General features: G+C 48.7%; 1 protein-coding gene across 5 annotated transcripts in view; it reads right to left on the bottom strand.

Annotated features, from left to right (window-relative positions):
• Positions 1–2,692: 2,692 nt before the first annotated feature.
• EVA1C (eva-1 homolog C) overlaps positions 2,693–23,272 on the bottom strand; it is an 81,024-nt gene continuing 60,444 nt past the window's right edge. For 4 of the 5 annotated variants that reach the window (XM_036880240.2, XM_036880242.2, XM_036880241.2 and 1 more), the window contains 4 exons: positions 19,101–19,244; positions 10,868–10,948; positions 9,444–9,533; positions 2,693–3,254 (listed from right to left, as the gene is read on the bottom strand). In XM_036880240.2, coding sequence (XP_036736135.1) covers positions 2,887–3,254; positions 9,444–9,533; positions 10,868–10,948; positions 19,101–19,244 — 683 coding nt within the window. In that variant the 3' untranslated portion in view covers positions 2,693–2,886. The remainder of the gene's footprint in view (positions 3,255–9,443; positions 9,534–10,867; positions 10,949–19,100; positions 19,245–23,272) is intronic. The other variant, XM_057504084.1, reaches the window with a different exon arrangement.

The following is a 23,272-nucleotide window of genomic DNA, read 5'->3' on the forward strand; positions in this document are numbered from 1 at the left end:
CTGCTTGGGAATCAGAAATGGAGACAACGGGGACAGGCTGAGCTGGGACAATGCCACAGTGTTCTTTGTTGGGCTCAGAGAAATGAAAGGACAGGATTCTTTTTGATTAGAACAAAATCCTCATGAAAAAGTGAGACAATGGAGCCATGTGCTTACTTCATTCCCTGCTATGGCCTAGAACAGGTTTGCCTCCACTGACAGATTCAGCTCTGATGACACCCCCAACCCCGCCACCTTCTCGCAGTGCTCTACATCATGTCAGGAGGACTCAGGTCCCTGGAAGTCCTGAGGAGTTTTAGCCTCTGCCCGAACCTCCCCAGCCTGCTGTATGACACCCGTATGGCACCTCTCCTGACCAAACCCCCCACCGGCCATCTTTTCTGGGGTCAGTGTAAGGGAAGCTCATTTTGAAATGGCAGAAGCAGGGGGCAAAGAGGGGATGTCCCTCCCACTGACCTTCCCTCCCCCTTCCCTCTGTCGAATGGAAGCCACAGGATTTCTTGCTGACTGTGGTTGCCATTTGGGTTAAGTTTCACTACTGTTAGGATACTGCACACAAATGTTTATAGCAACACTATTCACAGTACCAAAACCGGAAACAACCCAACGTCTCCCACCAGATGAGTGAATGAACAGAAAGCAGTCTATTCTTATGATGGAATATTACTCGGCCATAGAGAGGGATGAGTACTGATACCTGCTGTCCCACAGATGAACACTGGGGACATCATGCTGAGTGGAGCCAGGCACAGAGGTCTGCCCGTGGTGTGATTCTGTTAACATGAATTCTCCAGAGCAGGCGAATGCATACGGAAAGCAGATTGCAGCTGCCAGAGGCTAGAGGGCGGGAGGAATGGGAAGTGCTGCTTAATAGGCAGGGGGGTTATTTTCAGATGCTGAACATGTTTTGGAACTAGATAGAAATGGTTGCACAGCATTGGAACTGAACCAAATGCCACTCAAAATGGTGAACTTTACAATGGTTAATTTTACTTTATGTGGATTTTAATAGCCTAAGTGATTGTGTCCTCCTCAGACAAGTATATTAAATCTTAATGTTCAATGGGATGATATTAGGAGGTGAGGCCTTTGAGAGGTGATTAGGTCATGAGGTGGAACCCTCATGAATGGGGTAAGTGCCCTTATGAAAGAGGCTTCAGAGAGCTCCCTGCCCCTGCTGCCATGTGAGGACACAGCAAGGTCATTTATGAACAGAAAAGCTGTCTCTTGCTAGAGCCTGAATCTACTGGCACCTTGATCTTGGGCTTCCCAGCCTCCGAAACAGTGAGAAATAAATTCTGTTGTTTATAAGCCACACAGTCTAAGGTATGTTTGTTATAGCAGCTTGAATGGACCGAGACAAAGTGAATCAGAAGAACAAACAGGACTGGAGCCCCTTCCTGAGCAAGGAGGCAGGGCTGGTTGGTGAGCCAGGCCCCCCACTCACACCCACCCTCCTCTGCACTCCTCAGATGGACTCTTCATCCTCCGGATCTGAGGGACTGAAAGAGAAATGCCTTCTCCCCATGGCTGTCATTGCTTGGGTTCCTGAGAGAACAGCTAGTTTTTCCTGATCAGCTCACAACGAAGTCAGCTCCAGCACTTTCCACCTGGGAAATGGGCCCCAATGCTTAACTTGCCAGCCTTCCTCTTCCTCATCTGCATATGTCTGCTTGCAGGGTAGATATGGTAATGAAGTCAGGTAAGGGAAGGCTCATTCATCTTGGGCATAGGAGATGAAATAACACCATCATTGTTATACTGTAAGCCCCACTAGGACAGAAAAGAAAAAAATCTTATTCAACTCCACAGTTATAAGCCTCCTGTCCACCAGGGGGAGCCATCTAAAGGAACCCACCACCAGTTCCCCCAGCAGGGATCTGTTTCCTTAACTCCTTTTTCTTCTGCTCCTTCACCTGTCCCTCCAGGCAATATGTTAAGACCCATTTTTTGCAAAGATTTGAAAGGTAACTCCACTTGATCCTTGCCCACAGGACTGCTGGGTAGCCTGGTGGATGGATTTTATCACTAGAAGCTCTGCAGTTTTAATTCTAAAAAACTAGGAATTGGCAAAATTTTACTATAAAAGGCAAGAGAATAACTATTTTAGGCTTAGTGGACCATACTTTATTTACAAAATCAGGTTAAGTGCCTGCTGTCTGAACAAAGTCATGAGCTAAGAAACGTTTTTACATTTTTAAGTGATTGATAAAAACCCAAAGAAGAATGTGAAAATAAAATCAAATTTCAGTGTCTATAATAAAGTTTTATGGGAACACAGCCACATTCATTCATTACATATTAGCTATGGCCACTTTTGTGCTACACTGGTAGAACTGAGCAGCCATGGCATGATCCATAATGTCTAAAATATTTATTATCTTGCCCTTTGAGAAAAACTTTGCTTTAATAATGTCAGTGATTAAAACCCACCTCTGGGGAACACTGTAGATGGATTCACGCCTGTTGTCCTGTGTATCAGTATAATTCTTTTATGGATATATATGATCTTCTGTTCACTCATCTGTAAAATGGGGATGGTAGCACCATCTCATGAGGTTATAGTGAGGATTGAATGACAATACACAAAAAGCAGCTAAACAGTGCTTGGCATTAAAAGCACTAAATAAATGTGAACTCTAAATATGTTAATGTATAAAAATGAATTTAAATCAATACAGAAAATAAAGACTTCTTTCCTCCTAATTTATTTTGAAATGTGCTGTAAACAGTTTGAAATGTCCCTTTAATAGCTTCTGGCTTCACCAGTATTGGATGACATGAGAATTTCTCCTTCATAGAAGGTACAAGTGAAACAGAACCAGAGGGGCATTTTGTATCCTTCCCTCTTCGGAAAGTGTGACCACGTCAAGATGCATCTGGTTTTCAGTAGAACTGGCCCATGTTTCTTGGGAGTGAAGTGTCCAAGCCACTGTTCATCCATATTTCTTGGATGATTTGTTCTCTACGCTCAATCCTTTCAGCCAGCTCTGCAGCCTCTATGGAACTGTAGACAGGATATGAAGTCCTACAAAACCCTGACATTTCTCCTGGAAAATCAGAGTCAGAGGAGTCCTCCTCTCCCTGTTCTTCCTCGCTGTCCTCCTTCGCCTTGTCACTTCTTGGTTCCCTCACCAGCTGCAGCTCCCGAAAGTCCTTGGTGCAGGACACTCTGATGACCAAGGCACACAGCGTGAGTGCCAGACCGATGCAGACACTGGACACAAACAGCAGGGCTGCTCTCTCAGGGTGCGCTGCAGGAGGAAGAGGACATGTCAAGAGCTGGGAGGAGCAGTCAGGTTTTACTAGTCCAAAGTCCCACAGCAAGAGATGTCTGCCCAGGCAGGCAGCTAATGCAGGACGCCAGACCTGGACACCGTTGAGACCATCCTCCCCTAACTGATCATATACCCCCAGTGATCACAAAAACTTTTGAGCATATACAGTAAATCTACATATGTATATGAGAAGACACATAGCACACACAGAAGCCAGACCCCCTGAGTTTCAAACTTAGATCTGTCACTCCTTAGCTGTGTGCCTCTCGGCAAGTTGTATAACTCTCTGTGCTTCAGTTTCCTCATCTGTAAAATGGGGCTAATATCACCTTCCTGGTATAGAGTTGAGTTTACTTTTGCAAAGCTGTCAGAATACTCACTGACATAGAGTAAATGCTCAATAAATTGTTAGCTATTATCATTGGTAGTAAATTACAAAAAATTTTAATTCATATATAAAGTACATATATATGAATGTAAATACAAATACAGTAGATGTTAGCAAAGGTTCATTTCTTTTAGATTACAAAAATGTAAACAAAAGTTCTGGTAGCTTTTCCTACATCGAAATGATTCTATAGTCATAAGAACAGAAACAGAAATAATACTAATTTGTACTACGTACCTTGGTCTAAATCCTCACATATGTTTAATCCTTACACTAACCCTGTGTGGAAGGGACTAGCATGCTCCTGTTTTTTAGTCGTGTCTCCCTTGAGGCGTTAACACTCTTTGGGAAATCATGATCCAACAGACACTCATAATACAGATCAGGGGTTGGCAGACGTTTCCTCTGAAGGGCCAGATAGCAGTCTGTGTTGTAACAGCTAACCTCTAATATCGTAGCACAAAAGCAGCCACAGACAATGAGGGTGTGCCTGTGTTCTGATAAAGCTTTATTTACAAAATAGGCCTGAGGGCCATAGTTTGAGGACCCTGATATAGAGGCCCAAGCTGAGGTCAGGAAGGGAAGCCACTGCCCAAGGTTGGCTGACCTCTTTTGCTGGAGCCAGGACTGGAACCCAGATCTTGAGGCTGTGCACTACCTGTGGGGTGTGTGTTTGCAACCACCAGTATTTGCTCAGTAGGTCCCAACTGAATGGCTCCTCCTCTAGGTGCACGGCCTCCTGGTTTACTACATGCAGATAATGAAGACTGTTGTCTTCATTGCTTCTGTCCTTCCCCTGAGATCCAGACTGGAGTTTTGTAACTCCAGGTTGTTAAGTTTCACACACAGTCAGGGCTCCAGCCACTGTGACCTGATGGGAGGACATCTAAGTAGGACACATTACGTTCTTGAAAGCTGACACTTCTCCAGCTTCTTTCACTTGCAGCTCAAGTCACTGGTGGAGTTAGTGGACTTGAACGTTGTGCTATCACCCCTCCTCGTAAAATCTCATCACTCTCCTTAAGACACAGAATCTTAATTCAAATTGATTTTGGTTGGGAAGGGCCAGTAAGTTGTGTATGTAGTGCTGTTAATAATTTTATTTTTTCTAAGGGTCAAGATATCTATCTTGAAGATTTGGTCAAATACAGTCACAAATTCTTTATAAGAGAAGGAAGGGCTATTTCCATTTCTGGGAGTGGAGGTACAGCAGTGATTGGACTGACATTTGGGAAAAGTCATTAAACAACAGTGAACAAGATGCCAATACCTGAGACTTTGATGCAGTGGGGCAAACCTCCATTCCTCCTCCCCTGCCCCTCAGAGCCTCCGCTGGGGCCACATGCGCCGCTCCTGATGCTCCTCTCACCTTCCTTCTCTCCCAACGGCCCCTCCGTCCCTGCTCGCCCCACCCCCGCCCAACCATTGTCCTCAGGGCCCCCTGTCCTCCTGGGGCTGTTCCGGGCTTTCCAGGCAGCCATGTCCATCTCCTCCCTCTCCTTGGAAAGCATAAGCCTTGAGCCCCATCAGCACCATGCCTGTAACCATCGCCTCAGGGGGTGCCCCTTCAGAGTGCTGTGAATGGGGAAGCTGAGTCCCATCTGTTCATGACCTTTTCTAGCCAGCCACCACAGCACAGGACAGGCCACCTCAAGGTAGAGAGTCCATGATGACTAAGCTTCTGGGAACCAACTGTCACCCACAGCCCCTTTTTCTCCTCTGCCAAGGGGCCATTGTTCGCAGCAGTGGTGTGGTGGGTGGGCCAGGTCCTCGGTGACAGCCAGAGCATAATGGGGACTTTGCAATACCTGCTGAGCAAGTATCACAGGAGGTGGTGGTGTGGACCTGAAGCGCCAGGCTCGGTGCCCTGAGGGTGGAGGCTCACGAGCTGGCTGCCTTTCTTCCCCCCTCTCTCTCCTCTCCTGGGAAGAGAGGGTCTGGATTCTGTTGCCAGGAGAGCTCCTCACTCATGAGACCCCGGGTGCCTCTTGGCTTAGGCACACCTCCTGCCAAGTGGTCACTCTCCAGGCCACATCCACACCAAGTCCGCTGAGATCCAGTGATCCGAGACGGAGAACACGGGCAGCTCTTGGCAAGCCCACTGGAACGAGGCTTCCTAGTCATCTGCATCACTAGTTTGAAGCCTCAGAATCCCCAGATGTTAGTAGATAGGCCCCTGGAGGTGAGCGGGCCCGTCTCCTCCTATTGTAGCTAACTGACTCGTCCAAACCCACCAGTTGGCTGGGACCCCGAGCTCGGGCCAAGGCTCTCTCCACAGCCCTAGGCTTTATACTAAACATGTGTCATCTGTTCTCTAGAATCAACTGAACCACTGTAGGCATTTGAGACCCCTTGTCCTAGTATATATTCTGGAAAAATAAAGATGCTAGTCTTCTGGTGGCTAAATACAATCTTCACACTGTGATATTGTTGGTATCGTTCTCAATTCAGCCTCAGTTCATCACCGGCTCATGTGAATGACTTCAGTGTCATCAGCGGGAATCTCACAATGCTGGCCTGTGGCCTTTGAGGTCCTTGACTCTTAGATGCCTGGTGTGGAGCCAACACAAACCCCAGCTCCAGCTTATCTGTGTCCAAGTGAGACGCCGAGAGGCCAGGGCAAGGGTTCCACAGCCTGTGGCCCTGCTACTGTTGGGAGAAGGCACCTAGCATATTGGCCCCAGTCTGACAGCACCTAGGGATGTGATAATAACTTTCTGTCATGGGACCAAAGATTAGGGCCTGTGGGAACACACAGCATCCACAGCTATGTAACAAGGTGGTGCTGATGCCCATGTCCCCCCTGACAGGGGCTCGTGTACCTCCGGCTTTGGAATGTGTTATTATATTTCTATTTCAATGTGAGTTTGTCTGATATCCTAGAATGCCTTTCATATAAAACAGTGATGCCTCCTCAACTCAGCAGAAGCTCTGCTTTCTTACCCATGGCCCTGGCGACCCCTATGTACCCCGAAAGTCCACAGCAAGCTCTGCCAGAAGGCTGAAGACACACACAGTCCCAAGTGGTGGGGCAGTGACAGAAGAATTAGGTCGCAGAAGGCAGGCCTGCAGCATGTGTACAGTAGACACACAAAGCAGATGTCAGTAGAACACCAACAGGGCGGAAAGAGAGATGTCAGGTTCCGAGCAAGACACTCCAAAGAAGTGGCACAATCTGCCCGGGTACAGTGGCTGGGCCAGCTTTTCAAGATCCTCCAACACACACACACACACACACACACACACACACACACACACACACACACACACACACACACACACCTTTACACTCCTCGAATTTCAAAATTTGTCTATGAGATTCTTCAGGCCAGATTCTAGAAGGAATTCAAAGAGTAGGCCTATATTATTGGGATGAGGGTAAATCGAAACACTCCTAGGAGGTCTCACTATTGGGGAAATAACCTCACAAATCATTTAAGTAGCCAAAAGAGAAAGTCAGGGACCCTGGACATTCTCACATCTGTCCCACCAACCTCTGTGCTTCTACACTCCTGGACAAGCCCCTTGGTTTGGGTTTCTGACATGCTTGTCCCCCACGTGCACTTGGCTGCACTACTGTGTCAGGCTGCTTGCTGGCTGGCCCGGGGGAGCGTCCTTTCAGATTCACTCCGTCTGCTGACTACCTGGCTGGTGTTGCTGGAACCTGCCCTGCATGCTTGGCTCCCAGCTGCTCTGGCCAGTGGCGTCTCCTTCAGGCTGGCTTTTCCCCATTGCTTCTGGGGATGAATGTGGCTAAACAGCCCCCAGTGAAACCACATAGCAGCCCATGAAGTCCTTAAATTTCTTAAACAGAAATACCTGTAAAGGGGGTGGTAATAAGGTGTAGGATAGCCTTGCCGTCTGTCACTCATTACCAACTTGCGGTGCATGGAGGATATGCCAGCACTGCTGGGCTCTGAGAATCAGGGAGATAACAAACATCTGCCCTTGAGAGCTTACCATCTAGTGGAGTGATAGGCACTAAACAAATCAATCCGTCCTGTGATTTCTGAGAGTGATGAGCAGGATAGACAGGGATGGGAGCAAGCTAATTCAGGCAACCTGAGGTCATAAGGTGTCCGTCCCTCAAAGTTCGCATACTGCCTGATCAGAGAAGCCAGAGCACAGGTCTTGTATCTGCTGAGTTTGAATCCTGGTTCTGGTGATGTCCCTGCTCTGACCTCAGGCACATGGCTCACGTCCTCAGGCCCTTGCTTCCCTATGTGTAGAATGGGGAACAGAGTCCCCTCTCTCAGGGTGATTGCTATGTACTGAATTCTGCCCCCCACCATTCATGTGTGGACGCTTAACCCCAGGTGTAACTGAGTTTGAAGATGGGGCCTATAAGGAGGTGATTGAAGTTAAATGAGGTCATTAAGGGGGGACAAGTCCAATAGGATTAGTGTTCTCATAAGAAGCAACACCAGAGAGCCCTCTCTCTCACTCCCTGCCGTGTGATGACACAGCAGAAGGCAGGTGTCTACAAGCTGGGAAGAGAGCTCTCCCCAGAAACTGAATCTGCCAGTACCTTGATCTTGGACTACAGCCTCCAGAACTGTAAGAAAATACATTTCTATTGTTGAGGCTGTCCAGTCCTTGGCAGTTGTTATGGCAGCCGCAGCTGACCGAGATGGTTGTTGAGAGGAACCGACAGGGCCACCATGGCTGCAGCTCAGTGAGTGGAGTCATCACGGCTTCCTATTAGCCAGTGTTCTTTATTGGAAAGATTTGTGTGGCGCCTTTCCTCCAAGAGCTCTCCAAGGACTTTGGAAAGAAGGGGATATTTCTGACAATAAAAATCCTTACATCTCTTTGACAGTTATTAGGAATAGCCAGAAATGAAAATGCAAGGGTGGTTCAAAGAAGAGATTCTCAGAGGAAACTGACAGCAGCTACACAACAGACACCCAGGAGGAACACTGACAAAGGGGGACGATGGAACAGAAGAGGACCCCCCACCCAAGCCTGTCCTCTCTATCTCCTGTGTTGAGATGCTTGCTTAAGGCTTTATTGTCCTCTAAGGAAGGCTCACCTGCAACAGCCCCAGCCCTGGCATTGAATAGTAAAGCTTGGTGCATTACATTAACATGTGTTGTACAAACGGCTTCAGAGCTTTTGGCCTCCCTGTACCAAGTCAGGCAGGTACTGCCCAAACTTGCAAAATCGCATGCCAAAATATGGCCCATCCCAAGGTGAGCAGAGAGCATGGTGAGGCAACGATGGCCTGCATGTACCATCCCCTCACTGACAAGCAATTTTGGCTCCACTGATGAAGGAGGGCTGAGTCCGATCCTTGAGGGGAGGATTATCAAGGGAAACCTTGGCAACCATGAGAAGTAACTATTGGGAACTCAGAAAGGGACTCTGCCTTCACAGGGCATGACCTGTTTTGTTTACTAAGTGATTTTTTGGCTTGATTTTTTTCCAGCCACATGTAGAATTCAATAATCCTATGCCCTTCCCAAATGTTAGAGCTGGGAAATGCATTCCTCAGGTTCCTACTTTTCAAAGCAGAATATACCCATTGAGCCCAACTCCTAAAGAGTGTGACTTTGACTGTTTGCTCCCTCCCTGTGTAGTCCTTTTGTTGGTAGCCTGGTTGGATGTACCTGAATTTCAGCCTCTATGTTTCTAGATCTTAGAAGATTGCGGTTGTTGTGTCAAACTTGAAGCCATTTTTCTCTAGCTATCTGATTGCTGTAATTAAACAGTACATTTGTTAGTAAGACTTTAGTAAATCCAATAGCATTCTAGGGAGCTTTGATTCATTGACCTACCTCTAATGTAAGCAAATGCTGCCAGAGAGTTGCTAACAATAACTCCATCTTTCCTCAGAATGCTTGGTTCACGTGGGTCAAAGTTTATACCTGTTTCATAAAAAATGCAAGACCGATTAATTGCAGCTGATCTCAATACACCTTTTGCTCCTCACCTGGGATTGCCACAATAAATTAAAAGTCATAGAAATCAAGTAAATGACCTTTAACTAAATTGCAGAAGACTAAAGCATTTAGATAGTAGTTTCCAAAAATATTAAGTGATAAAAGGGATTTAGAAATCCCATAATGTGTTGGTTCTGACTTTAGGTGTTACTCATCCACTCCACTGCAGAAGGGAACAAATTTATTTTCCCAAGCTAAAGGCAATGGCATTCATCATGCCTCTGGGAGGCTTAATAATGTCTCACTTAACCACAGAGCTGCCGTCTGCTCTGCTGACCACAGATAAGAAGGCCTTCAATTATGGAGGGAGGCTGTGTTGGTTACTTTTTTTGAAATGACAGCAAAACACAGGGCAGATCTGGTTTCACATGCCTGGTTACACTGCTTGATGGAGCATAGTGAGCCCACGGTGGGGCAGCCTAGGGACTCTGGGGACCCCTGGGAATCTCAGACAGGGAGAAGCCTTCAGGGGGACCAGGATATTCATGGGTTCTGGGTGGGAGCCTTGTCAGAAAGGGCAGTGAGCCTGAGAGATGCAGAGCCCGGTGGAAGCTGGTGTGACCCCATAACATTAACAGTAGTTATCTCTAAGCTTTGAGACTTAGGGGTGAGTTCAACTGCTAGGTGCTTTCCAGTTTCCCACATCAAAAATACTTACTTTTACACTCAAAGGGAAAGACCTCATAAATATAATAAAAGTAACAAAACAAACTCTCAACACTGCAAAGCACAGTATCTTAGGTAGATGCTCTACAGGAGTGCTGCAATTGCTACGGTAGCCCCGAGGGTCTGAGCTCCATCCCAGATTTGATAAGAAAATCAAAATGTTCATTCCTCCTACTTAACAAAAGTCCAGTGAAAACCTAAAGAAGAAGGTGGCGTGCGTGTGTATGGTGGCCTGCAGGTCCAGCCTGGCCTTGCCCCCTATGTTCTTAATGGGATCATCTTTCCAACAAGCTCATTGTATAATCCAGGAACCCAAAATTTACTTCTGAGCAAATATCTTTTCCCAAAGTGATTTTTCTTTTAGAAAATAAGAGGGGAATGGAAGAAGGATTTATTCTATTTATAATTAAACAAGCAAAACAAAATGTTGGCCACTGTTTTTCGCCACAGCATTACCAGCACCAAAGGTAGGAGCTCAAACACACCTCCTGACAATGTTTTTCTTTCTAACCACTGTGCACCCCTTCTGGGCTCACACGGGGCTGTTTGCCTTAACTTAAAGAGAAATGCTGGTAGTAAGCCATAAAAATTACCATATTCACCATCTTCCTGCTTCAAAGAAGGTTTCAGGTTAGCAATGGCTGGGTCGATCGCTGTGAGTATGTTCTTGGGAACTAAAACCAAAGAGAAATATTTTAAGTGTTTTGTACACTTAATATATTTCTTAAATGCAATGTAGATAAGAAAACCTATTATCAAATCAGCATGTACATCACTCACTCTGCTTGTCAGAAGCTCCCACCCACAGATCAATGGTACCTGCACGATCATCAAATGTCCCAACAAGGGAAAATCTGGGACCTCTTTTGCAGCATTAAAGCAACAACAGCATTATGGAGAACAAATAAAGAAGATACGGTACATCTATCCAACAGAATAGTATGAAGCAGTAACAGGAAGAACACGTCCATGCTACAACATGGATGAAACTCAAAACCACCGTGTTCAGTGGGAGGAGCCAGGTACAAAAGAACATATGTTGTATGATTCCATTTATATCAAGTATCCAGAAAAGGTAAATTTATACAGACAGGAAATAAATTCGTGGTTACCAAAGACTGGGGGTGGGAATGGGGACTGTCTGCAAAGGGAATGAGGGAACTTTTGGGGACCGTGGAAATGCTTTAAAGTTGGAGTGTGTGATGTCCTGAACATTTACTAGAAATCAATGAATTGTTTTTACTGAACACAGGTGAATTTTAAGGTACATAAATCACATCTCAATAGTGCTGTTCACGCTGAACATGAACTTGTCCTGACATATAGGCAATATAACTGGAACCAGGTCAAAATTCACCACTGACCTCTCCCCTCCAACTCTGCTTGATTTCCCACACATCTTTAACCCCTTGCTTCCATAGTAAGCCTGAAGAGCACTCCAAGACTGTTCTAGAACAATTCTCTAAGTATTACAAGAAAGGACAACAGACAGATGAGGAGAGGAAGACAGCATAATAGACTCTTTTGGAAGGTGGTTAAAAATTCTGCAGAAATGACCCTAAGAATAAGCCACCTGGATGTCAAGATCCTCCAGCAAAGCAGACAGAGGATCACTTGAGCTCAGCTGAGGGCAGAGCAAGAATTCTGAAGGCCAAGTGCACCAAAGCCGGCTGGGAGAAGGGAGAGGAAACCAAATATTTTTGCTGCAGAAAATTGCTTATTTTTGTTTGTACTTTAGCCCAGCTGGTATCTGGGAGAAGTGATAACAGGAAATAGAAGTAAAGCCAACACAAGCCGTGCAAGTTCAATCACACTAAGTTTTTTAAAAGCTGGTAAGACATCTTCAGCAGCAAGAAGACCTCATTTCCTTTCTCAAAGTGCTTAACTAAATTCTTCTGGGGATGTCCCAACATCCCAACAACCAGAGACCATTCCTAAGTTGTGAATTTCCCATGTGCAGGAGGCCCTGCTGCCTTCATGCCCATGTGCAGTGAGGGTCACTCTCTGGGGTGGCATAGTGTCGGAGGTGGAGGCAACGGAAGAAGGTGTCCAGGGCCCCCGAGGAATGCCCCTTGGCTGACCTGAGACCAGAGCACCACCCCAGAGAGCCAAACTGGGCCACCGTGGAGTGCTGTCTGGTGACGTCGCCTCTCAGTCATTTCCCAGCCCTGAGAAGGATGCCTCTGACTCCCTGGTAGGTGTAAGTCCTCCTGGCCAGGAATGGCATTTCTTTCTCGTGTCTGTGTCCTGGCTTTTTCTCAAGATGTGGACCGAGGGCAGCTTGGCTCTCAGGAAACGCTGAGGCTTTACAGATTGAGAAGGAGGAAGGGCTCGTTGAGGAAGGGCATTCTAGGGTGAGCTTTGCCTAATAACGAGGCACTCAAGAGTTGCCTGTATGTGATGCAGGCTCATGCAAACCATGCATGGAGCTCCACGACATGCTGGACTCTATGCTCAGCATTTAAGCAGTGCATCTCATGCAATCTTTGTGGTGACCCTGTGAAGACGGGTATCGCTCCCATTGCTGCAGATGGGGAAACTGAGGCTCAGAGATGTGCTAATCACCTAGTAAGACGCATAGCTTCAGCTCCTGGTCTCATTCACACACACCCTTGATCTTTCCATGATGCCGTCCTGTCTGTACAGCCTTTGGGAACTAGATAAAGGATTACTTTAAAGGCTCATAAAGATGGCAAAGTGATTCCCACTTATGCAGTCCCTCTGAATCTGTTTAGGTAAAACCAAACAGCTAATTCCCATGGACTTGAATGAATGGTTCAATATATTTGGGCAGGGTCCCCATCTTGAAATTTTTTTCCTGAGAAATCTCCGGTGTCAAGCTTGGGTCAGTGGAGACTTTAAGAAAGAAGCCACCACAGGTTGAACTCAGAGCTTAAAAGAATTTTTCATATCAGAGACAAAATGGCACCCATTTCTCAGACTGCATGGGCACCTCCAAATCCTGGCACATCCCCATCCTGTCAGTCCCCAAACCCTAGCACCCCCATCCCTCCTACCCCTCAACCCGGGCACCCTCTGCCTGCCCCATCTCCAGGGAGGAGCTGTGCAAGTCCTAGGCTGAGGTCCACACATTCCTTGTGGCTCTAAGGGATTGTCAGGGTGGGGATGCTGGCTATGCCTCTGGCTTGGTGACCCTCGAGGACCAGTGGCTCTGGGTTTGAGAGGAGCCCTTCCTGCAGAGGTGGGGGGTGGGGGACCTGGCTGAGTTCCCCAGGTCTGCTTTCAGCTGTTAGGAGGAAAGTTCCAGCATGTCCAAGAAGTGTGGCTAAGGGTAAAATCCGGAGGGAAAATAGAGGACCTCATCCAGCCATGCATGCATGACAGAAGAGGATTCAAGTGATGCATCTCTAAGCCAATCAATATCCAAGTGCTCTGTGCTCAGTGGTTTGACATCAGCCAGCCATTGCTGCCTCCAGGAAGAAAAGCAAAAGGCCCGCAGCCTGCATCATTCCCTGAGATAACAGAGATGCTGAAATTCTCCGCCCAGCCTAAAAGCTGTGCGGCAGAGACAGCCGTGATTAAATGAAGCTCTATAAAATAGGAAGGAGTGTTCTTAAAATGCAAATCGATTTTGTCGCCCAAGAGAACCTTTCTGTGGCTCCCTGCTGCCTTGCCAGGAGCCAAGCCCTCATCTCCCACCCCCTGGGGCCTCTCCAGTCCTGCTCCAGGGGCTTGACTCCTTTCCTTCTGCCTGCCCTTCCCTCCCGCCCATGCTCACTTTGCTGGCTTACACACCTGGCCTCACTTGCTTCAGATGCCACCTTCCCAAGGAAGCCCTCCCGGTCCCCCAATTTCCCAGAGCCTCAAATTCACTACATTCTATTCCTACAGCCTGTGAAGGGAGGGAACATATGGCTCACGGAAATTTCCCTACCTCCAAGGGGTGCAAGAAGGGTGAGCCAGGGATGGGGCACCCCTTACCCCAGTCTGGGTCATATTGGACATGGGTGGCATGTAGAAACAAGGGTCCCCACAGCAGGGCCCGCTTGACATTCAGCACTTGTCCATGATGGACCCCCCACCCCCCACAGCAGGGCCCGCTTGACATTCAGCGCTTGTCCATGATGGAACCCTCCACCTCCCATGTGGGTTGTCCCCTGGGTGGGCACAACAAGATTGCTGGTAGGACAGCAAAGCCTGCAGGAAGCTGCGGTTAGAAGCAGGGTGTTGTGGTGGCCCCGCCTCAACCCTCTTATGTAAGAGCCTCTCGGTGCGGGCGGAGGGTCAGCGGGGCCCCTGTCTGGCAGCTGAGTGTAGAATCATGTCACAGGGTCTCCGGCCAGGCCGGATGAAGGGAATGGCGCTCCCTGACCCCAGCCCGGCTGAGTACATATCTTTCAGTCAGAAAGTTGGAATTAAGGTTGCCAGACTGCTAGTCTTCATTTTGTTAGGACTGTAACATAAAAAGCACTCTGGCTGCGGGGGTGGCCATCCGCCTTCCTGCCCAGACTCAGAGGAGGGCCTCTGCAGAAGGCGGGTGTGAGGGGGGGACAGGGGCAGAGGGGGAGGAGGCAGGGGTGCTGGGGGACAGCCGAGGCTGCCGCCGCCTTGGGCTCTCTGGCTTCAGCCCCACTGAGGCTTCTGAACATGGCCTTGGAGCCAGACACCTCCCCATCCCAGCTCTCTTTGGGTCTAAAGGAGCCCAAATTGGTCCCTTCACTCACGTGCAGAGCCCAGAGCAGATTCGCTTAGACGTTAGTTACTGACCCCCCAGGACCCTCCTCCTTTCCCTTCACCCCGTAGCCCCTCCTGTCCGCGCCTCCTCCTCCTCCAGCTGGGATGCCACTCGCTGGGAGGCAGCCCTCCGTGGCCTGTGAGCCTGGGGGACCCTCCTCCCCAGGCCCCGCTGGAGGGAACCACCCCCGGCAGACAGTGTCCCTGAGCACCTTGGCCTCCCGCCTCCGCCCCCAGGACACTCGCCTCATGTCTTCTCTCTCCTCCTCAAAGCCCTTCCGCGTCCTCTCCACTCAGGACCTCGTCTCACACTAACTCAGGGCAGACAGTGGCACCTGGGCCTCCATGCCCTCCTTCTTCACCTGCCCTGGCCCCGTTCTCACACAGGAAATCCTTCCTTCCCACCGGCTCAGCTCAGCACCCTCTCAGCTTCTCCGGCCTCCAGGAGGCGGTCCCTTCAGCATCTCCTGGGCCTTTCGCCCTTCCGATCAGGTCTCAAATCCACCTGATTTACACCATGTCTCCAAGCCCTGCTCTAGTCCAGATCACCCCCTGTCACTAACTGGTCACCATTTCCATCCCACCCCAGCCTGCGCCCCCCACAGCCTGAGTGGTCTTTTAAGAGTCCAGTCACCGTGGTGGCAGAAATCCCCTGAGGACACCCTCCACTGGCACCTCCTCCCAGGCCACAGGGTCTGGGTACCTCTGTGCTCTCCCACTGGGTGTCCCACACATTGCCAGTGCCCTGCCAGGCCACCCTCACACCCAGCTGCAAATCCACCCAAGGGAAGGTCCTCACACCATGCCCCAAGCCACATTGGGCCCCTCCACCGGCGTCTTCTCGCACAGAGTCCTGCACTTCGCTGAAGCGGCGTTTATCACAATGGCAGATGACAGGTTACCTGGCTATTTGCTTAATGCCTCTCTCCCTTCCCCAACAGATAATTCCATAAGGACAAGGACCGTGTCTTTTTTTTTTAAACTACCAAATCCTAAGAGCTGGGCAGGACCCCTGACATGGAGAAAATGCCTACAATGCTAGGAATGAATGAATGAGGGAAGAGTAACTTGAACTGTGACCCATGACCCCAGGCCCAGAAGCCTAGCTTCTCTCAGTTGAGAAAAGCCCCACCTAGGAGCTGTTTTTGCCTCATCCCTGAAGGTGAGTTAGGGCAGGGAAGTGGGACAAGGGTCATGCCATTGTAAAATCTATTTCACCTGCTAAAACGGCTCAGCTTATTCTTTAACTTAATCTAAAGGTTGTTCTTCCTCTTCTTTCTTCCCCTTAATCAATTAAGTAACTTTGTAACCAGGACAGGAGATAGACCTCTGAAGTGTAAATGAACCTATGTGGAAAGAATGCCAAGATCCAGGTCAACAGTCACCTAATAACCCTATTCTTAAGACAAAACTTCAAAGCAATTATGAATCACCTGTATACATCAGGCCTGTGGATAAAAAGAGAGTTCCTGTGGCCAGGATTCTCACCTGGCCGTGGTTGACTAGCTCACTGCACACCTGCGGGCACTACATGGCTGTTGACTCTATAAAAAGAGTTCCACCCAGTGCTTTGGGGACGTGACATGGTGACAGGGCTGCAAGGCTGCAGGAGAGCAGAGCAGAGGCTGGAGTGGTGGCAGCACCGAGGACAGAGGCCCAGAGGACAGCTGTGTGGGACAACTGTGTAGAGAAGCCCAGAGACGGCTGTGCGGACAGAGGAGCCCAGAGGCAGAGATCGGCTTGCTGCATACAGACTCGCTCTGAGTGAACGGGATTTTAGTGACTGACCTGCCACCTGGAAATAAAGTTGGGTATAACCCTTTCACCCCAAGAATGTTTTGCTATCATTTTCTTTGGTCACACTGAATCCAGAATGAACTTGCCTGGGGCTGAAACCCATTGGCAAGACAATGCCTTATGCTTACTCTTACCCAAAAGGCCCTATAAGACCCCAAACCCTTATGTATCCCTAGCCTCTCTCCCCTTTTTGCAGGTTGCCCCCACTCCCCTTTCTACAAGTGTGTACTTTTTAAATAAAGCCTTCTCACTGCTCCACTTACTGCATTTTTGTCTCTGCACTCTTCCAGTGGTGTCTTTGTCACTTCACTATTTCATTCTATTATTTAGACTTAAGTACTAGTTTTCTCTCTGTTCTACTCCAGATAAGTAGGGAAGGGCTACTGAGATCTCTAATTTGGGCTTGCAAGTTCCTGTTGCCTGGGTGACCCGGGAAGGACTGCAGCTGTGCGATCACGCTCTTTAGTAGCCTGCACTGAAAGTCTCCTTTCTTTGCCTGTGGGAAGTTCTCAGAACATAATCTCACTCCATCCAGTGCTCTGTGGCTCCCCCAAATCCCAGGGTATTAGGGACTTAGTTCCCACACCTGCAGATTCAAGCAGACACTGGATGCCAGGTGACCCTGGCTTTAGGAGTTGGCAGGGGATCTGCCCTATGCTGAGCAGGAGTTCAATGAGCTTCCCTCTCTGCCCTCCGTTCTCCCTTGCTCACTGCTGCCATTCCCTGCTACTCTCACTTTAATGAATTCCTTCCTTACCTACACTCATCAGGTCTGCTCGAGAATGCTTTCTCATTCAGAGTCAAGAACCCTCCCCTGTCCAGGTTGAGGTAGCACCTGGTATGCAGGGAAAGGCCTCCCCAGATGCAGCTGCCTGGTAACTAAGGCACAACAGGAAATCCACCTGATCTGCACACTAAGCTCCTTCAACCCTCCACTGGAGAGGCCTGAAGTTACTAGAACTTCAGAGTGATCTATGTGGCTCCTTGGAAAACCTCAGCCAGGATGGGCTCAAGGTGCTTTGGCAAGGGAGCAGAAGAGGCTGAGAGCAGGTGAAACTGTGGTCCTGGATGCAGGTGCGGGGCTAGTATTGGGGCAATACACTTATGAGTCCCTTCATTATACTGATTACAGCTTGAATACTGCAGAGAACATTTTTAGCTCAGGATATAAAAGGCTGGGGATGCAATGGAATGTCATTCAGCCAAAAAAGGAGTGAAGGATGGTACGTGCCACACGGAGATGCACCTTGAAAACATGCTAGGTAAAGAAGCTGGTCCCAAAAACCCCCCCAGAGTATGAATCCTTTTATATGAAATGTCCAGAAGAAAATCTGTAAAGACATAAAGTAGACTGGTGGTTGCTTGAGGTGGGGGTGAGAGATAAGGTGGAAGGTGACTACTGAAGGGGACATGGTTTTTTTTGGGGGGTGATGATGAAAATGTTCTTAAATGAACTGTGGTGGTAGTTGCACAGTTCTGTGATATACTGAAACCACTGATTTATATGCTTTGATAGGCAAATTGCACGATCTGTGAATTACATCTCAATAAAGCTGTTATAAGAAAAGAAAGCTAGAGCTATCTGGCAGGGAGGAAGTTTCCACAAGCACAGGTATCGGGTTCTTCAGCTGTGGTACTCTTTGCCCTCCCTTTGCTTCTATGCTCATTACAAAATCAAAAACAAAAAAAAACAGTCCACGTGTCAGGATTACAAACCGCAAAGCCACAGGACCCGCAGAGCACAATCAATGCTGATTCGCTTTTTGGTAGCTTGATAAAATTAGAATCTAGTAACCCAGGCATTTCATTTACTATGTGAAGACACTAGGAAAACAGGGGGATGCTGTCATGTAACATTTGCTCTGCTGACTCAGTGCTGTGGGGATGTAGATAAATGGCTGTCGGCAGCCTAGGGTTAGTCATTCAAGGCCTAGACGCAGGACTGGAAGGTGAACTAGGAGCCAAACAATACTTCTGGGGACTTGCGTGACATACCCACACACTTAGAGCCTCCTGAGAGTCCAGATTAAAATCGCTATTCTCGGTGACAGCAGCTGTACCCCATTGGCTTGGTCTTCTCCCACCCTTCCCATTTGCTGCTAATCTGATCGCTTTTAAAACAAATTTTGACCAAAGAAAATGCTATGGTTTATCTGCTACAAACATCATAAACAAGAATAAAGGACAGAAAAAGGGCTCGTGAGTATCTGGGATGACAACAGAGTTTCCGGGGTGGGATCATTTGTCCCGTTGCACGAAAACCCCTTGTATGCACAGGATCACCGCCTCCCACAGGCTGGGCCTTCCAGCAGCCCGCGGAGGGTACATTCTTACCACATGCATAAATGACGGTGAGGTATTTTTTCACTCCTGGCAGACAAGGGCTTCCGAAATGGTAGTTGTTGACAATGATCTTGCATCTCTGTTTCCCGTAGCACCTCCCAGATAACACTTGCAAAGCTGAATAAGACAAGCAGTCTGAAAGGCAGGGAAGAGCAAGGAGAACTTTATGTTATGGTCCACATATGGTCACCACAAAGCTGATGTTACTTTCTGTAAATAAAAACACTGAGCTGGATTTCAGATCTCATGGGGACAGTTTCTCTGATTATTTTCTCTAATTAAAGCACCCAAGATGTCTTACCATATAAAGCATACAGGCTAAGTACCCTCTGGGCAGAGCTGGCTTCATGGGCATGTGCCAGAAGGGCCCTGAGCTGACTAATGCTCTGCTGTCACCATCATGAAATTCTTACATATTTTTGAGTAACGGGCTCTGTGTTTTCATTTTGCAGTGGGCCCCACAAATTATATAACTGGCCCTGCATACAGAACAGAAAATGTGTAGCACACTGAATGAAGATTCTTCTTTCTTTTATGATCTTTATGTCTCTTTAAAATATTTGTTTATTTTGAGAGTCTGTCTCCCCTATGGGAACATGAGCTCCAGGAGGACAGGGACTATTTCTATCTTGTTCATCATTTAATTCCCATAGCCAGGCCCACTGAAGAAACCCAATAAAAACTGGTGAATGAATGAATGGATGGATGAAATCAACTAATAAACACGAGGACATGTTTCTCAGCAGCCTGGCACCATGTCTTCACAGTTAGCACAGGTGACTGTGCACACATGGAGAAGGCACTGTGCTGTGTACTGTCAGAAAAACAAGTCAGAAGAAGCCGACCCCGCATTTTCAGGCTGTGCAGAAAGACAAAACCCACACGTGTGACCTCATGTTAATGCTGTGAAACAGGGAGTGAGTATCGGCACTAAGTGGTTCAGACAGGAGGAGCTGAGTCAGAGGTGAGAGAGACTGCAGTGGGCAGGAGTGGTCAAGACAGGCTCTGTGGAGCAGAGGGGCTTGGTCACAGGGGAGGGGGCAGGGGTTGGGTAGAGGCAGGCAAGAGAAAGGCATAAACACCAAGGTCTCCCATAGGGGAGTCCAGGGGGCTGACCAGGAGCTGGAAAAGCAGGTGTGGGCAGAGGAGCCATAGGGAATAAGCCGGCAAAGGAAACCGGAGCAAGACAGGCTGAGGATGCCTTTGAATGCTCGGCTAGAGATGGTGGACTTCATTCTGCAGGCAACAGGGAGCCTAAGGAAACGGCCTGATGCTGTCATTCTTGAGGGGCAGTGCACCGGAAGCCCTGGGAGAGAAAAGGAACCTGAGGCATAAGACCATTTGGGAAGCAATTTTAATCATACTTACTGGGAAGGGTTCAGGGCTTTGGGAGTGAATTTTAGAGGCCTTGCAGAGTTCAGTTCCCTTAGAAGCACAGCTAAGTTTCTGTCAGGCTCTGTTCTCAGCCCTCGTATGTTAACTGATTCAGTGTCCACAGCAACCCTATGGGATAGGTTGCTCATTTATATTTTTATGTTTGTTTATATATATAAATAGATTGTTTATGTTACTGTGATATTGTGATTAGTAATTAGAAATATATATTTGATCCAAAGTTTCTGGCAATGCCCATAAAACCCTTGGAATTTTCAGCGAGGAGAGTGACCAAGGTGTCTTCTGTTATGATAACAAGGCAACTTTTGGAAGCTCCTGAGGACAGGCCCCGGGTGCCAGGAAACCAACTGTGGCATCAGAGGGCTGGAACTCTCAGCCACACCCTCCTGCCCTCAGGGAATCGGAGAGGAGAGGGGCTGGAGGTTGAACCAATCGTCAATGGCCAGTGGTTGAATCAGTCGTGCCCATGTAGTGAAGCCTCCATTAAAACTCAGAAGGACAGGGCTCCGGGACCTCGGGTGGATGAGCGCACAGAGGCACTGGGAGGGAGGCAGGCTCCCAGAGAGCGCAGGGACTCCATGCCTTCCCCGTACCTTGCCCTGCACCTCTCTTCCACCTGGCTGTTCTGAGTTATGTCTTTTTGTAATAAGCAGGTAACCTAATGAGTAAGCAGATTTCCTGATTCCATGAGCCATTCTAGCAAATTAATAGAACCCAAGATGGAGGTCATAGAAACCTCTGATTTATAGCCTGTCAGTTAGTACTTGTAACATTACCTGGGCTTGCAACTGGTGTCTGAAGTGGGTACAGTCTTGTAGGACTGAGCCCTTAACCTGTGGGATGTTACACTCTCTCCAGGTTGATAGAGTGAGAATCGAGTTGAATTATTGGACACCCAGCTGGTGACAGATTTGCTTGGATATATAAGGAACTGGAACCCCCCAAACAATGAAATTGATACCAGAACCTTTGAATTACACACACACACACACACACACACACACACCTATATACAAATACATAGATATAAAGACAGAGAAAGGAAGAAAAGAACGTATATAATACACACTTTTTAGCCTTTTATATACATATGATATCCTTTAGCTATATATATATATATGATATATAATCAATTTTGCAGAGGAGGAAGCAGACACAGTTTACATAATCTTCAACAGCTCAAGAGGGCAATGGGTTCTGGACCCGAATGCCCCAGCTGGGCTCCAGAATCTGCAGGTTTTAGCCTCTGAGTCAGTAAGAGTGGGCAGTTTAGAGGGCGAGATGATAAATTCATTAAACAAACAAACATAAACTGCTCTGCATTTCGGAGGATAGGGACTTTAAAGAGAGGGTTGAGATTGAAGATGTCTCTGGACATTCATGCCTGGAGGGCGCAGGGGCTGATGCTGAGGAAGCCAGTCCCTGGGAATGTGCAGGGACATAGCAGCAGGGACATGCCACAGGCACCAGCAGCCACAGGACTTGTGCTGTCTGCTCACGTCTCATAGCTGACAAACTCCTCCGCCCTCTAAAAACAAAAGCCCTGCCCTCCCCATATCCCAGGACCTCTCTCCAGCCTTATCTCTTCCTTCACAGCCAGGCTTCTAGAAAGGGTCCTCTATGCCCCCTGCCTCCTCTGCTTCCCAGCGCCTGTGCCCCATCCATTCCTCCACGCACTTCCAGCCCATGCACGCCCTGACTCTCTCTCTTCTCTGAGATCACAGCGACCTACTGCTGTCCTGTCTGTGATAGGAGCTGGTCCTAATCCTTGCCCATCTCTGGCTGCGGGGTGCCTGAACCCTCTTGCTGAGGGATTCTTCCCCGACCTTGGCTCCCTGGTGCCCTTTTCCGCATCTGTCCCTGACGCCTCCCTCCCAGCATGCACTGCAGGCCTGCCCGCCCCCCACGGGGGCGCTCCTGGGCCGGGGCTCTCCCCGCCCCCCATGCACACTCCATAGCGAACCTTGGGGAGCACCCCCCAAATTGCACCGCCCGCATCCGTTGCCTTCATCCTCCCCGCAGGAACCTCTAGGACCATCTAGATCAGCACATCGTGTCTCCTGCCCCGCACCAGCACCAAGCTCCTCTCCTACAGTCCTGCTCCCTGACTGGTATGACAGCCTCAAAGGAGCCCCCGCCGGAAGCCTCGGCTCCTGCCCTCTCCTCACACCCTTCATCTGCTGCTCTCTCCCAGGATCCCTCCCTCCTTTCACTTCCTCAGACACGGCCACCTGTCCAAACTCACTGTTTTGTTAAGTCTTTAACCGTTCTCCCCCCTCCATTTCCTTCCACCTGCAAAATCCCGTCAGGCCAGCTTGTTCTTCATAATCAACCCAGGCTGGATCCGGCCCCGCCCCCCTGGCCCACCCATAAGATTAAGTCCAACTCCACTGAATCGTGCGTGAGGCCCAGCGTGATGCAGTCACCTCTTCCACCGCCTGTTGACGTCCTTTGCAGCCAGTCTCGCATGGGAGCCTGTGTCCCCACCCCGCAGGGCTCACTGCAGCGCCCCAGGGTGGCCTAAGATCCTCACTGTCCCTGTACTTTTGCTGATGTTCTTCTGCCTCCTTGGACACCCTGTCCCTGCTTCCTGTTCAATAGCCACCTTCCCTGTGACCCCACCCCCATGCTGCAGTCGGCAGTGTCCTTCTCTGTGCTTCCTCTCTTCCTTGCAGAGCTGCTAGTGCAAGGCTCTATGTATGTGCTCCTTTGTCTCCAGACTAGATGGGGAGCACCTGCCCCTGCACCTTTCAGGTGGCCTGGTGCTT

Source organism: Manis pentadactyla, chromosome 1, assembly GCF_030020395.1.
Source record: "Manis pentadactyla isolate mManPen7 chromosome 1, mManPen7.hap1, whole genome shotgun sequence".
Classification (NCBI taxonomy): domain Eukaryota; kingdom Metazoa; phylum Chordata; class Mammalia; order Pholidota; family Manidae; genus Manis; species Manis pentadactyla.